Source organism: Dryobates pubescens, chromosome 28 (assembly GCF_014839835.1).
Source record: "Dryobates pubescens isolate bDryPub1 chromosome 28, bDryPub1.pri, whole genome shotgun sequence".
Classification (NCBI taxonomy): Eukaryota; Metazoa; Chordata; class Aves; order Piciformes; family Picidae; genus Dryobates; species Dryobates pubescens.
The window spans coordinates 8,389,942-8,411,353 of record NC_071639.1 but is presented as its reverse complement, the minus strand read 5'-3'; the positions used below and the strand labels follow the sequence as shown (position 1 = coordinate 8,411,353).

General features: G+C 41.9%; 2 protein-coding genes across 2 annotated transcripts in view; one reads left to right on the top strand and one right to left on the bottom strand.

Moving 5' to 3' along the window:
* NT5DC1 (5'-nucleotidase domain containing 1) overlaps nt 1-21,412 on the top strand; it is a 110,396-nt gene that overhangs the window by 14,480 nt on the left and 74,504 nt on the right. The window lies entirely within an intron of this gene.
* On the bottom strand, nt 359-8,159 carry COL10A1 (collagen type X alpha 1 chain). The gene is made up of 3 exons (XM_009897398.2): nt 8,088-8,159; nt 7,316-7,471; nt 359-2,423 (listed from the first exon to the last, which is right to left on the bottom strand). The coding sequence occupies exons 2-3, from the start codon at nt 7,452-7,454 to the stop codon at nt 532-534; spliced, it is 2,031 nt and encodes a 676-aa protein (XP_009895700.2). The 5' UTR covers nt 7,455-7,471; nt 8,088-8,159; the 3' UTR covers nt 359-531.

Sequence of the window (21,412 nt, the reverse complement as noted above, 5' to 3'; positions counted from 1 at the left end):
TTCAGTTAATTCAAGTACAGCGAAGTATGGAATAGAATAGAATAGAATAGAATTAACCAGGTTGGAAGAGACCTTTGAGATCATCATGTCCAACCTATCATCCAACACCACCTAATCAACTAAACCATACAACCAAGCATCCTGTCAAGCCTTGCCCTGAACACCCCCAGCGACGGCGACCCCACCACCTCCTCAGGCAATTCTGATTTACTTTTTTCTATATATATAAAGAAAACATAACAAAAAAAAGAAGAGAGGCTGGTGTAATTATGTTAATTCATAAAATTTTAATATTGCCTTCATTTGGACAGTTGATCATCATTTAAAACATTTTTTTTTTTAAATGGAAATTCTCTAAAAACATACAATATTATTCTACTAGGTTTGAACCAATCTCTTCCACCATCTCACTCCCTTCTCCATTTCTCTTGCAGAATTGAGGTTGACTTGCTAATGGTGAAACAGGTCAGCACTCAGTTAAAATGGCCTGAAGGAGAGTGTGTCAGGGCAGTGTTAAGTGGGATGATGTTGTTAGGCATGAGCAAATAGGAAACCTGAGAAAGAGGAGTGAACATAATCAGAGGAATAGAGACCATTAGATTCTGAATTGGGCAGTTGGAGCCATACTTGGTCATTCTCCATGAGGTCAATGACAGCACTACCAGAAGCCTGATCGAGGTATCCTTTCTTGTACTCATCGTAGGTGTACATGAGTGGGGAGCCATTCTTGTAGAGTGCAACCCAAACATTTGTTCCTTTTGCATGTACATGGTAGGCAAAATAGTACAGTCCGGGGGTCCTGCAGGTGAATATGCCTGTTCTGGGGTCATAGTGTTGCTGCCTGTTGTACAGGATTTTATCGAATTTGATGGGAACTGCTGCTGCAGGGTAGGCTTTTGAGAGGATGGCACTGAAAGCAGACACTGGCATCCCTGTAAGGGCTTGGTTTACTCCTTTCATGTAAGACATTCCTGATAGCTCTCGAGACTCTCCTGCTTTAACGTAGCTTTCAGGCACCTGTGGGATGATGGCTTGGCCAGGGGGACCAGGAGGACCTGGGGGACCTGGCAATCCAGGCTCTCCATTGCTGCCTTTAGGCCCAGGGGGACCAGGTGGTCCCATGGGTCCACTTATGCCTTTTGTAGAAATACCTGCTGGGCCTGGCAGTCCTGGTGCTCCTGGCTCACCTTTAGCACCAGGGGCTCCTGGCAGGCCAGGGGGGCCAATGGGGCCTCTGGTGCCAGGGATTCCTGAAGGTCCTCTGGGTCCCGGCTCGCCGTTGATCCCTGGCACTCCCTTAGGTCCTTGTGGACCCATTGGACCAGGCAAGCCGGGAAGCCCAGCATGGCCAGTGTCACCTTTTGGACCTGGGAAACCTGGGTGTCCCTTGGGACCAGCAAGGCCCTGCTCACCTGGGTATCCTGGTTTCCCCTCTAATCCTGGTAGACCTCGTTCACCCTTGGCCCCTGGGAATCCCGGGGGGCCAGCAGGGCCCATGTCACCTTTGGGCCCAGGCAGGCCACTGTCACCAGGCAAGCCTTTGCGTCCTTGGGGGCCCATGTTCCCTGGGGGTCCAACTGGCCCTGGTTCCCCTGGTGCACCGGCTGGGCCTTGCTCTCCTTTAGGTCCTGGAAGACCTGGAAGACCTTCAGGCCCTCTGTGTCCCTTCATCCCTGGCAATCCTGGCTTTCCAAATCCTGGAAGACCTGGGGATCCAGGCAAGCCTGCAGGTCCAGGTTGTCCCTTGGCTCCAGGGATGCCTGCTGCTCCAGGTGGTCCCATTGGCCCAGGCTTGCCAATGCCAGCTTCTCCAGGCTCTCCTGGGGGACCCTGCGGACCTGGAAGTCCAGCTGCTCCAGGTGCACCTGGTAAACCTCTGTCACCTTTCATACCTGGCTGACCTGGAAGACCATTTTCACCAGGCTTTCCTACTCCAGCAGGACCAGGATGACCCCGGGGTCCCTGCGGGCCTGGGAGACCCCTGCTACCTGGGCGACCTGGAATGCCAAATCCGTTTTCTCCCTTTTGTCCATTTATACCAGGGATACCTGGTTCTCCCTTCTCACCAGGGAAACCCCTTGGTCCTTGAGCTCCTGGAGGGCCTTGTGGTCCTGGCTTGCCAGGGACAGTCAGTCCTGCGGGGCCGGGAGTGCCGGGGGGTCCTTGTGGGCCTCTTGCTCCTGGGAGCCCAACAGGTCCAGGTTCTCCTTTCTCACCATGTAGTCCTCTTTCTCCTGGCTTCCCTGGTAGACCTGGCATACCTGGCTTTCCAACCCCAGAGAATCCAGGTGGTCCTGGGGGACCAGGCGGGCCTTGAGGACCGGGACTTCCAAACCCTGGCTTTCCTGCAGGACCTGGCTGTCCTCTTGGTCCAATAGGGCCTGGGGGACCTGGGGGTCCTTGTTCACCCCTTACCTGCACACCTGTGAGATAGAGGAAACCAGGTCAATTAGGGCAGCTGGAAAAGATGTGCAGACCTGTAATTTAGTGGTGAATGTATAAAGGGTTAACCTCACCTCAAGTTTCTAAGAGTTTGGTCACTGAGAAACTGATGTTCAGAGCAAAGTATGTCAGAGCTCTTAAGTGCAAATTTGTTGGAGTTGTGTTGTGATCTACAAGTCCTCTAGATATTTTGGGGGGCTTCAATATATTAAGGGTCATCAGAGAATTTAAAAGATGCTGGCCAATAGATGCCAACTATTTAGGAAGGAAGAAGAAAACAGAGGTAACTGGTTTAGCCAGTCATCAAACTTGCATCTTGATGAATAAAACCAGACAGAACTCCATGTGCAGCTGCTTTTCTGAAACTACTTTGTGCCACATTTAAGTAATGACATTTTTGTCCTTTTCCCTCCAACTTCTGAAAATGAGCCATGGCTCTGCTTTTCTGGTGACAATCTGAATGTTGCATTTTCAAACACTGTCTTAAAAGATTTTCATTTGTTGCAAAAATTGCACACAGTGGCAAGGTCACAGCTCATCATTCATCTTACTGCAGTCTGAATTGTGGCATTGGTTTTGGTTTTTTATACTACTTAGAATCATAGAATCAATAAGTTTGGAAAAGACCTCAAAGATCATCAGGTTCAACCTGTCACCCAAGACCTCGTGACTCCTAGACCATGGCACCAAGGGCCACATCTGATCCCTTTTTGAACATCTCCAGGGACGGTGACTCCACCACCTCCCTGGGCAGCACATTCCAACAGCTAACAATTCTCTCTATGAAGAACTTTCTCCTCACCTCCAGCCTAAACCTTGAGACTGTGTCCTCTTGTTCTGCTGCTGGTTGCCTCGGAGAAGAGACCAACCCCCTCCTGGCTACAACCTCCCTTCAGGTAGTTGTAGAGAGCAATAAGGTCTCCCCTGAGCCTCCTCTTCACCAGGCTAAACTTCGTTTCCTTAGTTATCACAACAGCAGGTGGAGCCACTTAACCAAATGTCACAAATAGAGGAGTAAACAAAAAAGCTTCCTGCTCTGTTGTCTGTGTACTTCATAGCTTCATGTTGGAATTAGGGTGCTGATTTGGGGATGCTACAGAAAAGATTAATGTGAATGTTGGGAGACTACTTCAGTAGCTTGCAGCAACTGGCAGCATTACAGAATTAAAAAACATACCTGTGATGTTAATTTAAGAAATCAATGTAAAAATAAAAACTGGGAGATGCAGTCAGAACCTAGATTCTGTTTTGTTGTTTTAAGGGCAACATACTCTATTTGATGCTTATTTGTAAAAGAAATTGATAATGGAGCAACAATGGACCAGCTAAAATTTGCATTTCATTGACAAAAAGAGCAGTGTGTGTCTGGAGAGAGAGATGTGTGTGTGTGTAAAAGTTTATGCAAGGATCATTCTGCTGCCTCTTACATAATAAATTGCCTTTTCCAGTCTGTGGCTAGTCTTGGTGAACTCAAAATGAGACAAAAGAGGGAGAAAATTACTCTACATATCTCTTTTTGATAAGATAATGTGTATACACAGAGATAATAACAGATAATCTGTAGGAAGAGACTGGATGGGGTGCTTGGTGCCATGGTTTAGTTGATTAGATAGTGTTGGATGATAGGTTGGACTAGATGATCTCAAAGGTCTCTTTCAACCTGGTTTATCCTATCCTATCCTATCCTATCCTATCCTATCCTATCCTATCCTATCCTATCCTATCCTATCCTATCCTATCCTATCCTATCCTATCCTATCCTATCCTACATGCATTTGAGTTTAATTTGATACTGTGTCTGCAAGGTTGCCTTCCTATGTTGCCAGGGAATTTGTTTTTATGTATCAAGCGTGGATGCATAAAATCAGCACAAATGCACAGCATCTTATTTTGCATGCATTCCTATCTCATCCTCCTGAAGGCAATGAAAAGGAAGATGGCTGTTAAAATCCTGCACTCAGAAGGAAGCAGTCTCTGCTATACTGATAAGCTGAAAATGCACACACACATCCTTCTGTGAGGAGAGGCTGAGGGAGCTGGGGTTGTTCAGCCTGGAGAAGAGGAGGTTCAGGGGAGACCTTATTGCTGTCTACAACAACCTGAAGGGAGGTTGTAGCCGGGAGGGGATTGGTCTCTTCTCCCAGGCAACCAGCACCAGAACAAGAGGACACAGTCTTAAGCTGTGCCAGGGGAAGTTTAGGCTCGAGGTGAGGAGAAAGTGCTTCCCAGAGAGAGTTGTTAGCCCTTGGAATATGCTGCCAGGGAGGTGCTGGAGTCACCATCCCTGGAGGTGTTCAAGAGGGGATTGGATGTGGCACTTGGTGCCATGGTTTAGTAGTCATGAGGTGTTAGGTGACAGGTTGGACTTGATGATCTCTGAGGTCTTTTCCCACCTTATTATTCTATGATTCTCAGATGCAGAGATGGTTGTGGAATCTGTAAGTACCAGTGACAGGTCTGGTGCAGTCTTTGGTATCTTACAGATACTGTTGGATTTCTTACTACTGAACTCCCAGATTCAGGGGGGTGCAAGTTTGTTTTCTCACTGTGTAGGTGTCATAAGATGTGGCAAATTTTAAGAACTAGATTGTATGAAAAGAAAATAATTTGGAAGAGGCTTAGGCCTCTCAGAATTAATACACACCCTGTAGCTGAAGTGGCATATAAATGTTCTTTACACATTTTCTGTTCACCACAGACAGGCAAGTCTGAGGAGAGGGAACCTTTCCCAAGTTACTTTTTTCATACAATGAATTTCTTTGCCATCTCTTATGTCACCTATGCAACAAGCTATTTTCCTTACTTAACTGCAAGACTCAGGATTTGTTTCATAAGTTTTGTCTATGGATAGAGCTTCTGTTTGCATCGGAGAACACAGGCAGGTCAAATCTAAGCCTCCATACAAATACCTAAACAGGTTCCTTAGCTAATGTTGTTTCAGTTGTAAAGCATTAGGGACACAGCACACATAGTTTTTTACATCAGGTATATTGAAGCCAAATCCAAGTATTTAGGTGGTTACCTCAGCAGAAGATAACAATGGCCCCAGCCAGGTCCCCTCAGGGCAGGGATAGAGAGGGAAGGGAACAATATTAATTTTCTCTGTGTTTAATATACAGTTATTGCATTTCATCTAATTTGATTTTTTTGTTTAACTATCAAATTGCTTCAAACTTTAGCTTCATAGTCATTCTCTTTCTGCTTTTTACCATGGTTTAGATGTGACTTTGTATCAGTCTGAGGCTCACAAAGGTGCTGCCTTTTTTTTGCATGAGATGCTAAAGGCATTGTCATTGTCCATGTTCTTACAGAGGTTTTCTGTAAGGAGCTATGCTCTTTCAAAGTTGTGAATGTCTGGACAGTCTTAAGTCCTCTGAGGAAAAGACAGCCAAATGCATTAATGAAGTAGGATTTTTATCAGGAAAATTTGAAGTGGAGTTTGGCTACCCTTTTACATGTCTTGGTACATAGCTTTATGCAAAATCAGTTTATGTTCTCGGAGTGCAGTCAAATCCTATTTGTGGATTGATTATGAAAGCTTTAACATAACCCTCAGTAAGGGCTTATGTAAGTATTGCTGAACAGACTTAATTCAGTGATTATTCTCAACTAGGACTTTCAAAGATTGCAAGCAGAAGAGCTACTGTCAGGATGATGATTGTTTTTTTAAACTGTTAAAAGAACTTTGCTAAATTCATTGATGCTTTAATAGGTTTTGATTGTCCACAGAAATTATATATTGATCTATTACTTCTTGTCCTGAGTCACTAGTTTAGGCCTAGACTGAACTTGAACTTCCAGGCTGCTTTTTTTTTGGCAAGTATGACCAAGTATGATTATTACAACTAAAAGTAGCTGGCGTACAGCAAAAGTGGAAGTTCTGAATAGCCTGTTAATAGCTGAAAGAAAATCATGTTGTTCTGGTGGGGAGAGCAGGATGTTTACAAGGAGGATGCAATTCTCCTAGATTAAGTGATGGTAATTTGGAATAGACACTACTGATCATACTCTGGGGGGGGCAATTCCTCAAATAAAACCAGTGCCTGGGAAGTCTGAAGTTTTGATTTGGGTGGTTTGTGGGTGGTTTTTTTTAAAGGCTTTGACCTAAGCATGTAAATATAAAAAGGAACTCAAGTATAGGCACTCACTTGGCTTACAAGGATCCCCAGAAGTAAGATATCACAATGTATAGCATTGCAGTTATATATTACCTACACAGTCTGCCATAAGACTGATCTATGAAATGAAGAGCACTTCTTATTGTAGAGTTAGAATTGGTGTATTGCTATGAGATTAGTCTGATAAAAGTATTAGCTTACATCACTCATGGGAGAAAAAACAACCTATGTAGAGGTTTGTCACATTTTTACAACTATATATCAATTTATTTAGCCCTTCTGCACTTTAAACAGCTCTCCATTTGGCCATGTGTATCAGATATATATTCAAATTCACACATGAGCCTTTTTTGAGTAGAGCTGTGTAAGTTTGTTTCCTGAATACTGCAGCTGTCAGGTCTGTTGTTAGAAAGCCCAGTGCTCAAATGAGGAGTTTGAGGGCAGTCAACATGTTGTACATAGTTACATACACAATCATGTTGTATTATTCCCACCTGTAGCTGTAATTTTGTTGCCACCTTATATGCCTTTAGTGATTATTGTGCAAAAAATGTGTCTGTGACAAGTGTGCATCTTTGTCAGTAAGAGGCAACTGCCAGAGCCACTGCCCGTTGTTTCTGTAGCAGTGCCGTTATTTTAATAAGCCTGAACTGTTAATGACAGTTAAATACCAACAGCATAAAGAAAGAGCTTTTGGTCATGTATTGACCCACAAGGAATAATTGTGTTTAAAAATCAAAAATTAGGAGACTTACCTTGACTCTTTACATTGTATGGTAGAAAATGTGGCCCCTTGATGCTGGATTGTTTCTGATACTGCTCAGAAAAATATCCATCGCTGCCATGGACAATGTTCAGACAAAACAGCAGCAGTAAGGGTATTTGTAAATGCATAGTTCCAAATCTGTTCTCTGTTGGAAAGGAAGAAGGAAGTTAGTTGTAAAGAAAAGCTGCTCAGTTCTATTTTGCATGAATAAATGAGTTTTCTTAAAGTACTGGTATGAAAAGTAACATCATTCTGTGCTTACTTCATCCTACTTTCACTAGTTATGAAAAATCCTCTAAGAAGAAGAAAAGCAGCATTGCTATCACTTTGAATAGATAGCTTAGAGGCAACAAACACACTCTTAGGGAAAGAATCATTTTAAATGAATACCAGCCTATTTAAAACCAGTTGTCAGAAGCAGTGATTATTTTCCTAGTTGCCACTAGGGCTCAAATAGTAAGTTCCGGAGTTGTGTATATCACAGCTTCTGACCTGAAGAAAAGTTTCCAGTGGAAATACATAGACACTCTACCATGACCTTATTGCCTCTGGCTAGTCCTGTTGCAAATAAAACATGAAGCTCCTTCAGCACTAGTGGCAAAAATTGCCTGGATGGAAACCAGGCTTTTATCTGGGACCTTTCATAGTCCCAGTGGCAGTAATGACACTGTCACCGGCCCTGCTTCCCCCCTCCAGCCAAAATAAACTCCTGCAGAAGTTATCTTCAAAGCCAAATAGAATGAAATGAAAGCATAACATACCAAAATGTAGAGCTCCAATGCAGAGTGGTAGAGCAGTGAATCTCCCTCTATTGAGGAGTTCTTCTGCCACTGGTGAGTGGGCAGAAGCTGATGATTTCAAGTGTCATCCTTGAGTATTTATATGATTTTCCCCCCAGTTGGGTGACTGCTGGGCATAAGCTCCTCCCTCCAAATCACTAAGCAGTAATTATCCATGAGTATATGTGGATTTTTTTTTTAGGGGTGGGGGAAGATATTTTGGGCAGTTGTCCTAGATCCTGTTAAGGTTTATTTTGGGTTTTTTTCTTCCTCCCTTGGATTTCTTATTGTTGATGAAATTGTATTGCTCATAGCTCATGTTTTCTAAAGTTTTAGGGCCCCTCTAGTGCTGAGAAAGGTAACATTGGAGAAAATCATGAACTTGTAGGTAAGGTTGGTAGTCAAGTGCTTCATTTGGATTATCTCTGTAAATGTTTTAAGGAAGGAACATTTTGAAGCTTGGTGAGCTCTTATTTTCTGGAGTAACCTCACTAAAGTCTATAGAGACTGCTTGGGTGAGTGACTTTTCATTGGGATACAAGTGGAGCACTTAAAATCAGTTGAGATGTTAATAAAGGAGTTCTGTGAGAACTTGAAGGTGACAGAGTGACTATTTTAGGAGGTTTTTTTTTATCCTCACATTGTTTCTAGACCTCTGGTTTGATGCCGGAGGGCTAAGATGTATTCTGCAGTAATGTTTCTGTATCATGAATTCTTGAAATGCAAATTGACCTTGTACAGTGAGGACTTCATTGTGTCTAGTTGTAACAAAAGCCTTCAATCCATACTGTTGAAACATAAAATGTTATACAGGATGATGTTTGGAGCTGTTGGAGGTTTTCTGCAGTGAGTAATTTTTATATATGTATATATATATATATAAGGTTTGTTCAATCAAACACAGTTATTGCACTTCTGGATGCATGTTTCTCCTCTTAAATGGCTGCAGTTTAGTAAATTTTAAACTGCCATTGTTTTACTGTTGGTGGATTAAGCTTGCTTACCTCTTTTTCTGTTTTTCTTCAGATTATAAGCTGGTTTTGGCCATTAAGAAAGTTTGTTAAGCAACTCTTAACTTAATAGACTGTATCCACACGTTGTGTTGTCTTTATTGAATAGCTAATGGACTCTTGCAATGTTTCAGCATCACTTTGATTAGGATTCAGTGCTAACTAGGCAGTAACTCTCAGTCCTTAATTTGTTTGGGACTCTGAAATGTTTAGCATTGAAGGGTAAAATGAGAGAGAACAAACAAACCTTTCTCATTTAGGAGGAAGCTGTAGAACTGAATATGTAGTGCAGTCTGCAAGCAAAATGTCTACAGATCAGTTATCTGTGCATTCAAACTTCTTGGCCAATTGCAGTTTTCTTTGACATTCCTATGTGGTATTCAGTCTTGGGGTTAGATTTTTGGATGTTTGAAATCGTTTCCCTTGTACCAAAGATTCGTGGAGAAACAAAGCTAAAGGCTATCTGTTGTTACTAAAGGAAGCTGAGTGTGTGCTACAAGTCCCTGTCCTGATGAAGTGAACATTTATTTGGTTTTCAAGTTAATGTATGCCACTTGTTGAGCTGTGTGAGAAGCCTTCTGGGGAGCTGGAAGGCAGAAGAACAGGTATACAGCCATATCCTAACACCAACTGTAGAAATGTTGCAGTCAGGGTTGTGTTACAGTAATGCTAATAAATAATGTGGGTCACTGTGAGTTCTCAGGCATGGTAGGTACAGAAGGGACACCTGTTACCGTTCCAACCAAAAGCCTGAGCTGGTGGCCCTGAACTGTGTGGCTCTCCTGTGGAATGGCAGGTTAACATGGGCTGAATTTTACCTGCTTTGTGTCTTTGTTTAATTCCACACTCTTCAAGTGACAACTTTTTTTGGCTTTTATGTATTATGGCAAATATCCTAGAACACCAAATACTGTACTGAAGGAGACCAATGGACCATCAAGTCTATTCTGCTTACAATTGTGCTAATACCTTTGCTTACTGGAGGGCTGTATTAATGTTGTGACTTAAAGACTGCTGCAATAATTTATTTAATGCATTGTTGAACAGTTCTTCTATTCTTCTTCCTAGCCATCCCCTAAAGAGCACTCTGTTCCATTTTTGCAATTAAGCCCATTCTGCTGCAAGGGTCTTCCAACTGAAGCCTGCTTTCTCCATTAAGGTTGTGTGCCCAATTTGGTCAGTGGACTTCAGAGAATCATTCTACATCTAAGATGGCATTTCTGCTCCCCATATGTGCATTCAGTTCCTTTTCATCTTTTGGAGAAGGAAGCTTTGTCCCCAGGTTGTTTGTGTAGCATCTCAAGGTGCTTAACTTAAATATTAGTCTCTGTAATTTCAAATGAGAATCCAGTCAGCCACTTTGGACAGAGGCAGCAAATGTATGGGCATGGAGTTTTATTTCCTCCTTGACAAAATACAACTCCATCCCCTTTTTTTGGTTCACATACATCCAAAAATAGCTTTTGATTTGAAAACATTTAAATATACAGCCCTCAGTGGGAAGTGTGGTCGTTGCTAATTTAACAAGGTTTGGCTAAGAGCATCAGTTGACAGTTTTGTGCACACACAGGTTCATGCTAATTTCTGGCCTAACTCATAAATACCCCCAAAGCAGACACACTGATGTCACAGAGCCACCAATAATGTACACTGATATTTGCCCAGCAGCCTCACTTCCTGCCTTGGCTCCTTCTGGGCAGGAAGGTGAATAATCTCTGTGTGTCTCTGCATAAATAGGGATGATTGTGGGGTCAAAAGGTATATACAGGCAAAGCCCTTGTCCTTGTGTTTAACCCCAGCCCCACCCTATTGTGCTATCCTATGCTGCTTCCATGGCTTGAGGTTTTGTTTTTTGTGGGTGTGGGAAACTGAGGTAGAATTGGAGTTCACTGCTTTTGTATGTTTTCCATTTTGCTGTGAATATTGGCAGAGCACTAACACACATTTAGCTCTAAGCACATGTATAAAGGGAGAGCTTCAATACATATTTGCACTTGCAAAACTCCATGCAGCAGATAGACCTCTGTGTAGCCTTTTACAGCAACAGGACAGTTTAAACTAGATTGGTTATTTACATACTTGTTTTCAAGGTATAAACGTTCAGGTGCTCTTGTTTTATAGTTATGCATTTAGCATGTTGTCTTTATTTACAAATGAAGGTGTCTTTCCTCCCTTCTGCTCTCCCTGCCCCAGTACCATAACAGTCAGGAATAATTTTGATCCATTGCACCACTCCAGAGCTTGCTCTTTAGTTATGTATTGGCTGCTTCTTCCCATGTAAAAGTAGCCATGGTAAATGTTATCTCAATGTAATAGCTTAAGTCTTAAGCTTAATCACAATAAAAAGACTCAAAATAGAGTTTCTCTGGACCACCTGAAGTAGATACTGCAACTGCAGAGCCTGCAATGCAGTTTGCAGTGTTTCATCATATCTGGTGGCTGAATGGTCTGCTTCTTGTTGAACATTGTTGGAAAGCATGTTCTTAAATGTGCTTCCCAAAACCCCCTGTTGCCTCAGTGCCTTACTCCCACAGGATCAGTGAGGGGAACACACGCATAAATAACATGGAAGTGATACCATGATTTGGGAGATGGCTACTGACTTTCACCACCATCCTTCAAATTGCTGACAAAGTGCTTTGGGTCCCACAATAAGCAGCTGCTTATGAGAAAGAAAAAACTAATCCCTGTCACAACACATGCACACACAGTAAAAAAAGGGGAGAAGAAAATGCAGAGGAATGTTGAGTTAGGTCCATGTGGTTCCTGGAGACTGGCTAAATATATTCCTGATGCTGTGGATTCTTAGTGTGAATATGCCTAGATTTATCAGTTTGACTTGTGAGGATGTGATCTTAATTTTGCACCATCTAAGCACAAACCATGTGCACAGTTTCAAGGAACTGTGAGTTCTTTGAAAGTGATAATTCACAACTTCAGCTCAGGATTTGTCTTCTTTTGAATAATTGGCTTTTAGTCTCAGTCCTGAATTTTCTTCTAGTTTATAATTAGTATTTATGTTAAAATATGGTACCCAAGGGACCTGGGGAGTTGTTCATCCCCTTTTTTTTTTTTGCCTAGATAATCTCAGGTGTCAAGAAAGAGGCAAGAGTGGGAGGGTTTTTTTCCCCCCTGCAGTTTAAAATGTAGTCTGGAAAATTGGGAGTAACTTTTTATTGATGACAATTGATTGAAACAATTCTTTTGCTGCTCCTGGCTCAGTACCTATGGCTGGCACTTTTTTAATGTGGTTGGTTCCCATTTTGTTATCTACCTGAAGTAAGATTTGCAAACTGTACCCTAGTGCATGGCAAACTTTCCTCTGTTAAAGTGCTTATCCCCAAAACTTGGGGTAGCTACTGTCATGCAGAGGACTCTAATGAATGGAGGCAGCACCTCTGGTGAAGAAATAGTCAAAGAATTTTATGTTCTCGAAGAAAGGTGCTTAGGAATTTCTGAGAGTTTGAAAGTCTGCCATGAAATTCAAGGAGCAATTGGGCTTTCCAGTTTGTGGTGCACTTCCTGACACTCTGGAAACTCAGTCGTCTCAGTTCCACGGTTTAAAACTGTCCTCTCTCCATCACATAATGGTGACAGGTGTTTGCACACTCAAAGGGTCTGCAGAGGAGCAAAGTGTTCCACCGTACCTTAATGGGGAACACTAATACAGAGGTTTTTCAGCTTCTTACTGCTCACAGTCAAATGAGCCCAAAGAAATAGGAAGCAGGAAAATGTGTGAATTCAATAGCTGTGAGAAGCCTGGGGGTTCTTGGTTTATCTTCTTTTGGTTTGGAATTATTGTTACTTTGCATGTGTGGAGAGAGTATTTTCTGTTCCAACAACGAGCCACTTGGACTTCATGCAACTACTAGAAGCCATCTTGGTGAAGAAAATATTTACCTTGCTAGTTGCAAAATAAATAAGATTTATTTAGAGTTTCAGAATGCCTGGCTTTAGTAATTAATAGAGGCTTGTTGAGGTATTCTGCAGGGCTATCTATATTCATATTTTGAGATACAATGCTCTCTTTAAAGAACAAGTACCTGTGTTATTCCTACAGTCCTGTACAAGTCTTTTTATGGATTTAAAGTCTTATACTTATTACACTTGTAATTGTGGCTGAATAAATGTCCTACTTCCAAGTAGTAATGGAAAGATGGTCTGTATTTATTCTGGCACTGCAAAGCTGACTGCTGACCAGTTTATACTGTTCAGTTCAGGTAACTGTTGATCACAGGAGCTCTATTTAGTATAGCAGCATATTTAAAGAGATGACACCCAGTTAAATATTTAGAGTTGTATTCTGACTGAGTTGACTTCTAGAGACACTAAAAAACCTTGCTGAGAACTCAGGAAAAGATGGTTCCATGCCGGCTGTAAAGAAAGATTTGAGATGTACATGAATTTCTGAGTCCTCAGTCAGTGTTACTGGTGAAAGCTTTCTAACAGCACTGCCTTGTTTGCAGCCCTATTTCATTATTCTGCTTATATCTTCACCCATGTTAAAGAATTTATGATACTAGAGTGAAAAATACCAAACAGAAGTAGTGGAGTTATGAAAGGTGTTTTCCAGTGCCTTGGGCGTGCTACTGGCCTGACCTTATTCCTCCCTCATTTTTATTTCTCCCTCCCTTACCTCTGAAAGTAAAACCAACAAATATAGTTCAAATGGAGGCACTGATTTGAAAGTCACATCAGGTGTGTGCTGTAAATGAAAACTCATCAGTTTTCAAGATGCTGAAAAGACAAAGATGTTTTTGTATTTTGATATTCATCCTTTCTCCCACCAATGCTTTTCTTTGTAAGTAGTGTAAATGTTTAGATACTTCAAGTTTTGGATTTTCACTCAATCTGCTTAAAAGTGTAAACATGGAGGTGATGGCAGGACTTGCATCCTCCTGAGGGACAGGAAGAACAGAAGTGTCCAGTTAACTTTGTGCACAGTTCAGGAAAAAAATATTTCAAGGGGTCTGACCACTGAATAATCTAAGCAAATATGAACACTTGATTTTTAGATTTTGATGAAGGGGTTCCACAAACTGCTCTGGAGCTGCTTAAGCATAGTCAGGTGAAGAAATTTCCAGTTCCTTCTAGCTGGAGATGCATCCAGTTGATGTGTCTAGTGTGGGCCCCTCAATTTAAGAAGGACATTGAGATACTTGAACATGTCCAGAGAAGGGCAACAAGGCTGGGGAGAGGCCTCAAGCACAAACCCTACGAGGAGAGGCTGAGGGAGCTGGGGTTGCTTAGCCCGGAGAAGAGGAGGCTCAGGGGAGAGATGCTTGTTCTCTACAACTACCTGAAGGGTGGTTGTAGCTAGGAGGGGGTTGGTCTCTTCTCCCAGGCAACCAGCACCAGAACAAGAGGACACAGTCTCAAGCTGTGCTAGGGGAAGTTTAGGCTGGAGGTGAGGAGAAAGATCTTCCCAGAGAGAGTTGTTAGCCATTGGAATGTGCTGCCCAGGGAGGTGGTGGAGTCCCCATCCCTGGAGGTGTTCAAGAGGGGATTGGACGTGGCACTTGGTGCCATGGTCTAGTAGGCATGAGGTGTTGGGTGACAGCTTGGACTTCATGGTCTTTGAGGTCTTTTCAAACCTTGTTGATTCTATGATTCTAATTTACATCCTCCTGCCTGAAGCTGACTGCAATCTGAGTTGTACCAATACAATGGGTTACGAAGCTTTCCTGTAAGCTGAATTAGTGAGAATTTCATTTGGACTTTGCTGGAAGTGATGGAAAGAGTGAGGCTTGCTTTCCATAGCTCCAGATCATTTCACTGAATGTGTGAAATGAATTTCAAACACCTGAAATAATATAATTGGTCTCTGAAGATTGTTGCAAGTGGTCTTTTTGGTGTTTTGTTGGGGGGTTTTTTAAGTAAGTTGTGGTGTTTAAAACCCTGATTCATAGCAGTAAAAAGAGAATCCTCTGAAAACTCTACAGATGTTAAACAGTCATATTTTCCTGGGGAGAAGGGTTTGTATATTTTATTTAAGTCATGCACTTTTCCCCCCTGAATTTTATTAGATTATTTTACATCTTGTTCCACCTCTGTGCCTGCTGGACTCCAGGTTTCTGTCAGACTCCCCCTGGACTGCAGTGAATAAAGTAGAAACCCTGGTAAAAGAAGGGTGGGAAACACTCCTAATTTCCCCAAGGTGAAAAAGTTCAGGCAGCTGCCACAGCTATCCCATAATTAAGGGAATCTTCTAAATAGTTGGTGAAAAATAGGCATAACTGAGCTGCTTTTGCAAGTGTACCCACTGGAGCAGGTAGCCAGCCAGCTGAATAGTCTCATTCATTGACCTTACTACCTGCTGTGGTTGGGACAATTGGCACAGAGTTGTTTTTAAACTTTCATGTTTAAAAAAACGGTGCCAAAGGTGGGGGGAAGAAGAAAATCCAGACTTCTACAGCCAGAACAAATAAAAGTTGTCTAAGTTCACTTTAAAAAATGAGGAATTTGCTTGGTTGTTTTAAGTCTGGCATTTTAAATGTTGCTGGTTTCTCTTTATTTTATTTAAATAGAAACTTAGGAAAGTTCTAGTGGTGGCTGCATATAAACTTTCTATACTCTCTCCCTTATGCAGAATGAGTTCCTGGAGCCTAATTGCTCCTGATGATTGTTAGTAGGATTGATTTTAGTTTCTCTTGTCTGAGAGTGGATTTTTACAAGCTTTACTAGAATAGAATTAACCAGGTTGGAAGAGACCTTCGAGATCATCAAGTCCAACCTATCACCCAACGCCATCTAATCAACTAAACCATGGCACCAAGCACCCCATCCAGTCTCTTCCTAAACACCTCCAGTGATGGTGACTCCACCACCTCCCTGGACAGCCCATTCCAATGGCCAATCACTCTTTCTGTGAAGAACTTCCTAACATCCAGCCTAAACCTCCCCTGGTGCAGCTTGAGACTGTGTCCTCTTGTTGTCATAAAGGAGAGCCATAATTACCTGCTTGTAATGAAGTTCTAATGAAGGGGCTGCTTTTGTTATTACAGAAAATGTATCAAGGCTGCAAAGTTTTATAGGTGACATTTACCATGCTAACTGAGTCAAACCCACAAGCTTCAATGTCTCCATGCATTTCACAGGAGAAAAATCACATGAATATGAAGAATGATTTTGATTTCTTTTTCCCCTAAGTACTTTAACCAGTAAGATTCAAAGATTTGAGGCTTGAAAGGCAGTTAGATGAAAGTGGTTGACAAGTGGAGCAGGCAAATGCTTCCCAGGGTACCGGTACAAAAAATTACCCATACCATGGAAGGAGGGAGACTCCCAAAGCCTTGCCAACCTCACCAAAATGCCAGCTTGCTTCCAGCACTGATACTCTCTGACTCTGCTGTTATTGTGGTAAACGTTGGAAAAATAAACCCAAAACCTCAGTTTCTGCTGGAGGTGATGTGAAATGACTTCTGCACCCTTTGGTAGTGAGAGGTAAGCAAGGATCTCCATGGAGTTGATAGCTAAGAGCCTAATGCATTTCTGCTGCATACAGAAGTACAAGTGGGCAACTCTGCAAGCATGAATTAAATACTTTGAGATTTTGGGGGGTTTTGAGCCATTTTTCTGTCCAGATTGTGCTATGGAGTCTGAATTTTACAGGACATTTGTAGAGCCTGTGAGATTCCTTAGTAACAGAGTGAGGACACAGCAACACGTGGTGCTGAGCTCATCTGTTTTCTCATCCAACTTTGATGAAATGGGGAAGACCTGTGAGTAGTTTACCATACTAGGGAATTGTAAGCCTATGTAATACACAAATTCAAGAGAAATAAGTGGTGTTTGGGTACAGCTGAGTTGGGAATTAAACTGCCTTAAATGCAGGTGCCTTAAACAGAGCTTTTGTGGCTGTATAGAGGCTGTTGGACACTAGTGCTAAAAAGCTGAAGCACTTTTATTCAGAAGTCTGGCTGCAGCCTGTGTTGAGTTGCTACAAAACCAGAAGGGAAGACAGAGTAAATGCCTTCTGGTCAGCTTGCACTGTGCTCCAAGCTGTTGTGGGAGTGAGAAATCTCTCTGTCTGGTGTGGGATTGCGTGCTGTGTGTTTTCATCCTAGGCACACACATGAGGGTACTCATTTTGCTAGATATTATACTGCTGTGACTGAGATTTGAAACTCAAGTATGAAACTGTTCTAGTTTCATTTCATTTTATTCTCACTACTGAATTGGTTTAGTAGATCTTTACAGCACTTGAAAAGTCAACTTGAGAAAACCTTTAGTAAGGAAATTGCATCAGTTCTAAGTTTCTGATTAGAGCTTTAAAATGGTATTTTGGGTTTTTTTAATGTATTTTACATGGCTGGGGAATATATCTAATCATTGCAGTACAGCATTGAAATCTAAGGGTGTGAGAGTTGATCAAGATCTGCAGTGAGCATCTACTCCAATAATCTTGGAGTTCTTTATAGATGCATCTCAGGAATGAAGAGGGGTGTAACTCAAGTGACTATTCCCTAGAACATATTCCAGGCTATTCAAATGGTGCAAGGATTGGGCCACCCACCAGCTGTAAATTCCATTTTGAGACCTAGTATGACAGAAATGAAGAGGGATGTAACTCAAGTGACTCTTCCCTAGAACATATTCCAGACTATTCAAATGGTGCAAGGATTGGGCCACCCACCAGCTGTAAATTCCAGTTTGAGATCTAGTATGACTACTTGTCAGCAGAGGACAGAAATACCATATGATAATCAGGAGGGCATGTTAACATGTAGAAGATAAGGAAGGATGTCTATAAACAGTGAGGGTTCTGAGACAGCTTGCCATGTTACTCTAAATTATCTTGCAACCAAAAATGCGGAAGCTGGGACTAAATGCTGCTACTTGATATGGTATCTACACTTTGCTTGATATGTTTTATTCATGAGAGTTTCATCACTTCATTTATTGTTAAATTTGGTAGAGTCAATTCAGCACAGCCCTTACTGCTTTTGCATATCCAATTAGTATCTGCTGAGCTGAGTCTGCACTAGAAACAAGGTAAAATTCTTTATGTTTACAATCTCATTCTGCACACTAGCTTGTGTTTTTTAAAGGTACTTCATGCCTTTTTGGCAGAATGAGCAATAGACCTCAGTATTGCTTTTAGATGAAGTAGAATCAAAAAGGATCCTTATATGCAGAAGATCCTTCTGCAAATTCAGTAGAAGTTACAGGAATGAGATTGGAGATTTGTGATTTGGATTGAATCCCTTTCATTTACCAGCTTTATGTCTTTTTACATAAAGCTGAGCACCTTTAAACTTTCTCCTTTTTTCATGACCTATCCATAACACTGTCTTCCCACTGAAATATGAGGTGCCCCAGAATGCATGTTAGTTCATTCAGAGGGTGCTCATTGTTTCATAAAGTAGACCACCAGTGTCTATAGACCTATGGTGGAATCTGTTTGCTTACTGACCCATTAGTAAGTGAAAGTAAAATGAACAGTACCAGAATATTTTCCTCCCAGTTCCTTTTTATACCTGTGTAAACCCAGCTCTTTTCTGGCATGTCCTGTGTACATAAATTGTTTCAGGGTTGGATTCCACCACGGGCAGTGCTGATGACCGCAGGATGTTTGTGTGAACTCTGCTGTTTCTGGCAGACCTCTCCCTCTGAGGCCTTCATGCATCACCCTACCCCTGAGACACTCATGTAGAGCAGTGAGTTTGTTTGTGCTCCAATAGCTTGCAGGTACATGTGTTTAGGTTATTGTTAGGTTTTGCTTTAAGTTGCTCAGGTGCAGTCTGAAATGTTTAATAATTGTGTAGAATTCCATGGCAGCAGCAGAATGGATATCACAGAATAGATCTAGTTAGAAGAGACCTCAAAGATCAGCTGGTCCAAACCTTGACCAGCACTGAAGGGTCAATGCTAAACCATGTCCCTAAGCAGCAGGTCCACACACCACTTAAACACTCTCAGGGATGGTGACTCCACCACTGCCCTGGGCAGACCATTTCAGTTTGATAACACTCTCTGTGAAGAAATATCTCCTAACATCCAGCCTAAACCTCCCTGAAACAGCTTGAAACCATTTCCTCTGCTCCTGTCACTTACCCCCAAGCAGAAGACCCTGCTCCCTCCTTGCTCCCTGCAGATAGTGAGAGTGATGAGGTCTCTCCCCTCAGCCTTCTCTTCTCCAGACTGTATAACCCCAGCTCCTTCAGACTCTCCTCCAGGTCCTTCACAAGCCTCACTGCCCTTCTCTGGACATGCTCCAGCACCTCAGTGTCCTTCTTGTAGTGAACTGAACACAGTACTGGAGCTGTGGCCTCATGAGTGCTGGGTACAGGGGGAAGATCACCTCCCTGTTCCTGCTTATCACAGGGTTTCTAATACAAGCCAGGATATTTTGCACATTATACCAATATGTGACAAATTCCAAAGCTATTGGGAGAATGAAGGACTTGAAGCTGCTCTGCAAGATGGATGTACAGAACTAGGGGAGCAGAAATTTCATTTCTGTGTTAAAGGGCAAACAGTTTGAAACAAACCTTTCTGAAACAGAAAAGTCCTGATTTATATAAAAATTGAAGTGGAATGGCTAAAATTTGCCAGTGTTTTAATTGTCTGAAAAATCTGATCTTAAAGAAACCTCATGCTTCCCACTAGAGGGGAAGCAAACCATGTTATGACATCAGGTAATTATTTTAGCAGTTAAGATCTTTTCTTTTTATGCTTTTGTGATTCAGGGCACCGTTGTTTGGGGTTTTTTGTTTTGTTCTGGGGAAAAACTACCTTCCCAATCTTTATTGTAATTGCTACTGAAGACATAATATTTGATATTACTATTAAAAGCTGGTTAGTCTGCAGAAATTGGTGTTGAAAGTGCTGTGTTTTAAGGCTAATACTATGAATTAAAATGAAATCTTAACATGAAAAAGCCAAGAATGCAAATGCTTCATGTGCCCTTTGTTACTCTGTAATTTCAAGCATGATCACTTTTTATCTCTGAATACTTTAAGGAGAAAGTGATATTTGCCTTCTTCTGGGAACCACTTGCCAAATAGCTCCTAAAAGTGAGAAACTAGTCCTTAGGAAAAGTTTGAATTCACAAATAAAACAGCTTCAGGCTGAGAAATCACCACCAATTTTCCCAGCAGTTCTCTGTGTCTCCAACTTACTCTGCTTTGAGCAATACATAGTTTTAAATATTTTCAGTGGTTAAAGGCAGACTGAGTCATTACAATAATTTGTTCCAACTGTCATAACACAAGCCAAAGAAGCTTGCCCAGTAGCTTCTGCTTCTTCCCAAAGCATACCTTGAAGAACATAACATCCTAGCTTTTATTTAGCCATGGGTTACTCTGGTTGCTTCACAAATTGCTCCTGATTCTCAGGAGGAGAATTCCAACTTCACACCACATAGGGATGCTCCCTGTAGATGATTGTTACCACATCTTTCAAATGTTTGGCAGGAGTTTTCTTTTTGTTCTGCACTTCTAGATGTGACTTCTGCATCAGAGCACTGTGCAGTGCCATGTTAGCATGCAAGGAGAACTGAACTTTGCAAGAGCGTGCAGCCTGGTTTTCATTTGGAACAATCCAAGCATTGTGAACTATCATAGGTGACTGTTATGAAAGTATATAACACCCAATTTGTCCTATATCTCCAAAGGAACTTAATTTTTTGTAGCTTAGTGTTTGGAGAGCAATTTTCTCTCTCAAATAAAAGTTTTCTCTTAAGATACTCTGCTAAATTAGCCTGAAGTGTATCTTTCTTGGGGAGAATGAGTTTAAACAGGGAAAAGCTAAGGCAGAATTAAGGCTGTGTTGCAAATATGAGTCAACAAAGGGATGTTGTCAAGCCTGGCAGGCCCAAAGCCTACATGACCTGCATGAAGCATTCCACAGTGTTTCTATTGACAGATGCATGGCCAAAATGGCATCTGGCAAGTTCTGCTGAGAGACACCAAAACAACTTTTTTTTTTTTGCCCAGAAGAGTGGATATAAAACCCTTTCTGTGACTTGCAGAATGCACACAAATAAATTTAGGACACCAATTTCTATTTGAGGCTATGGTAGCAGGTGGTACTTTTCCTCTGAGTGTCATTATTAACTCTTCACGAGTGCTGCATCACATCAGTTGCTAATGTCTAGTTGACCCCATTAGATCTGTTGGAGTTACTGGGAGGTTGCTCTTCCCTAGCAACTTCACTTTTACAGGATGATGTTCCTCAGCATATTTCATGCCTATAGCAAATTCTACTTTTTTGCTGGACACATTGGAGATGTCTTTACAGCTGGCACCAAACTCTTGCACTTCTGCAGAATCTGGTTGGATGTGAAGCAGGCCT

Coding starts and splice junctions, on each gene's coding strand:
- COL10A1 (XM_009897398.2), bottom strand. CDS start 7,454: ATGCATTTACAAATACCCTTACTGCTGCTGTTTTGTCTGAACATTGTC. Junction 2,424..7,315: donor ATACAATGTAAAGAGTCAAG/GTAAGTCTCCTA, acceptor TCTATCTCACAG/GTGTGCAGGTAAGGGGTGAA.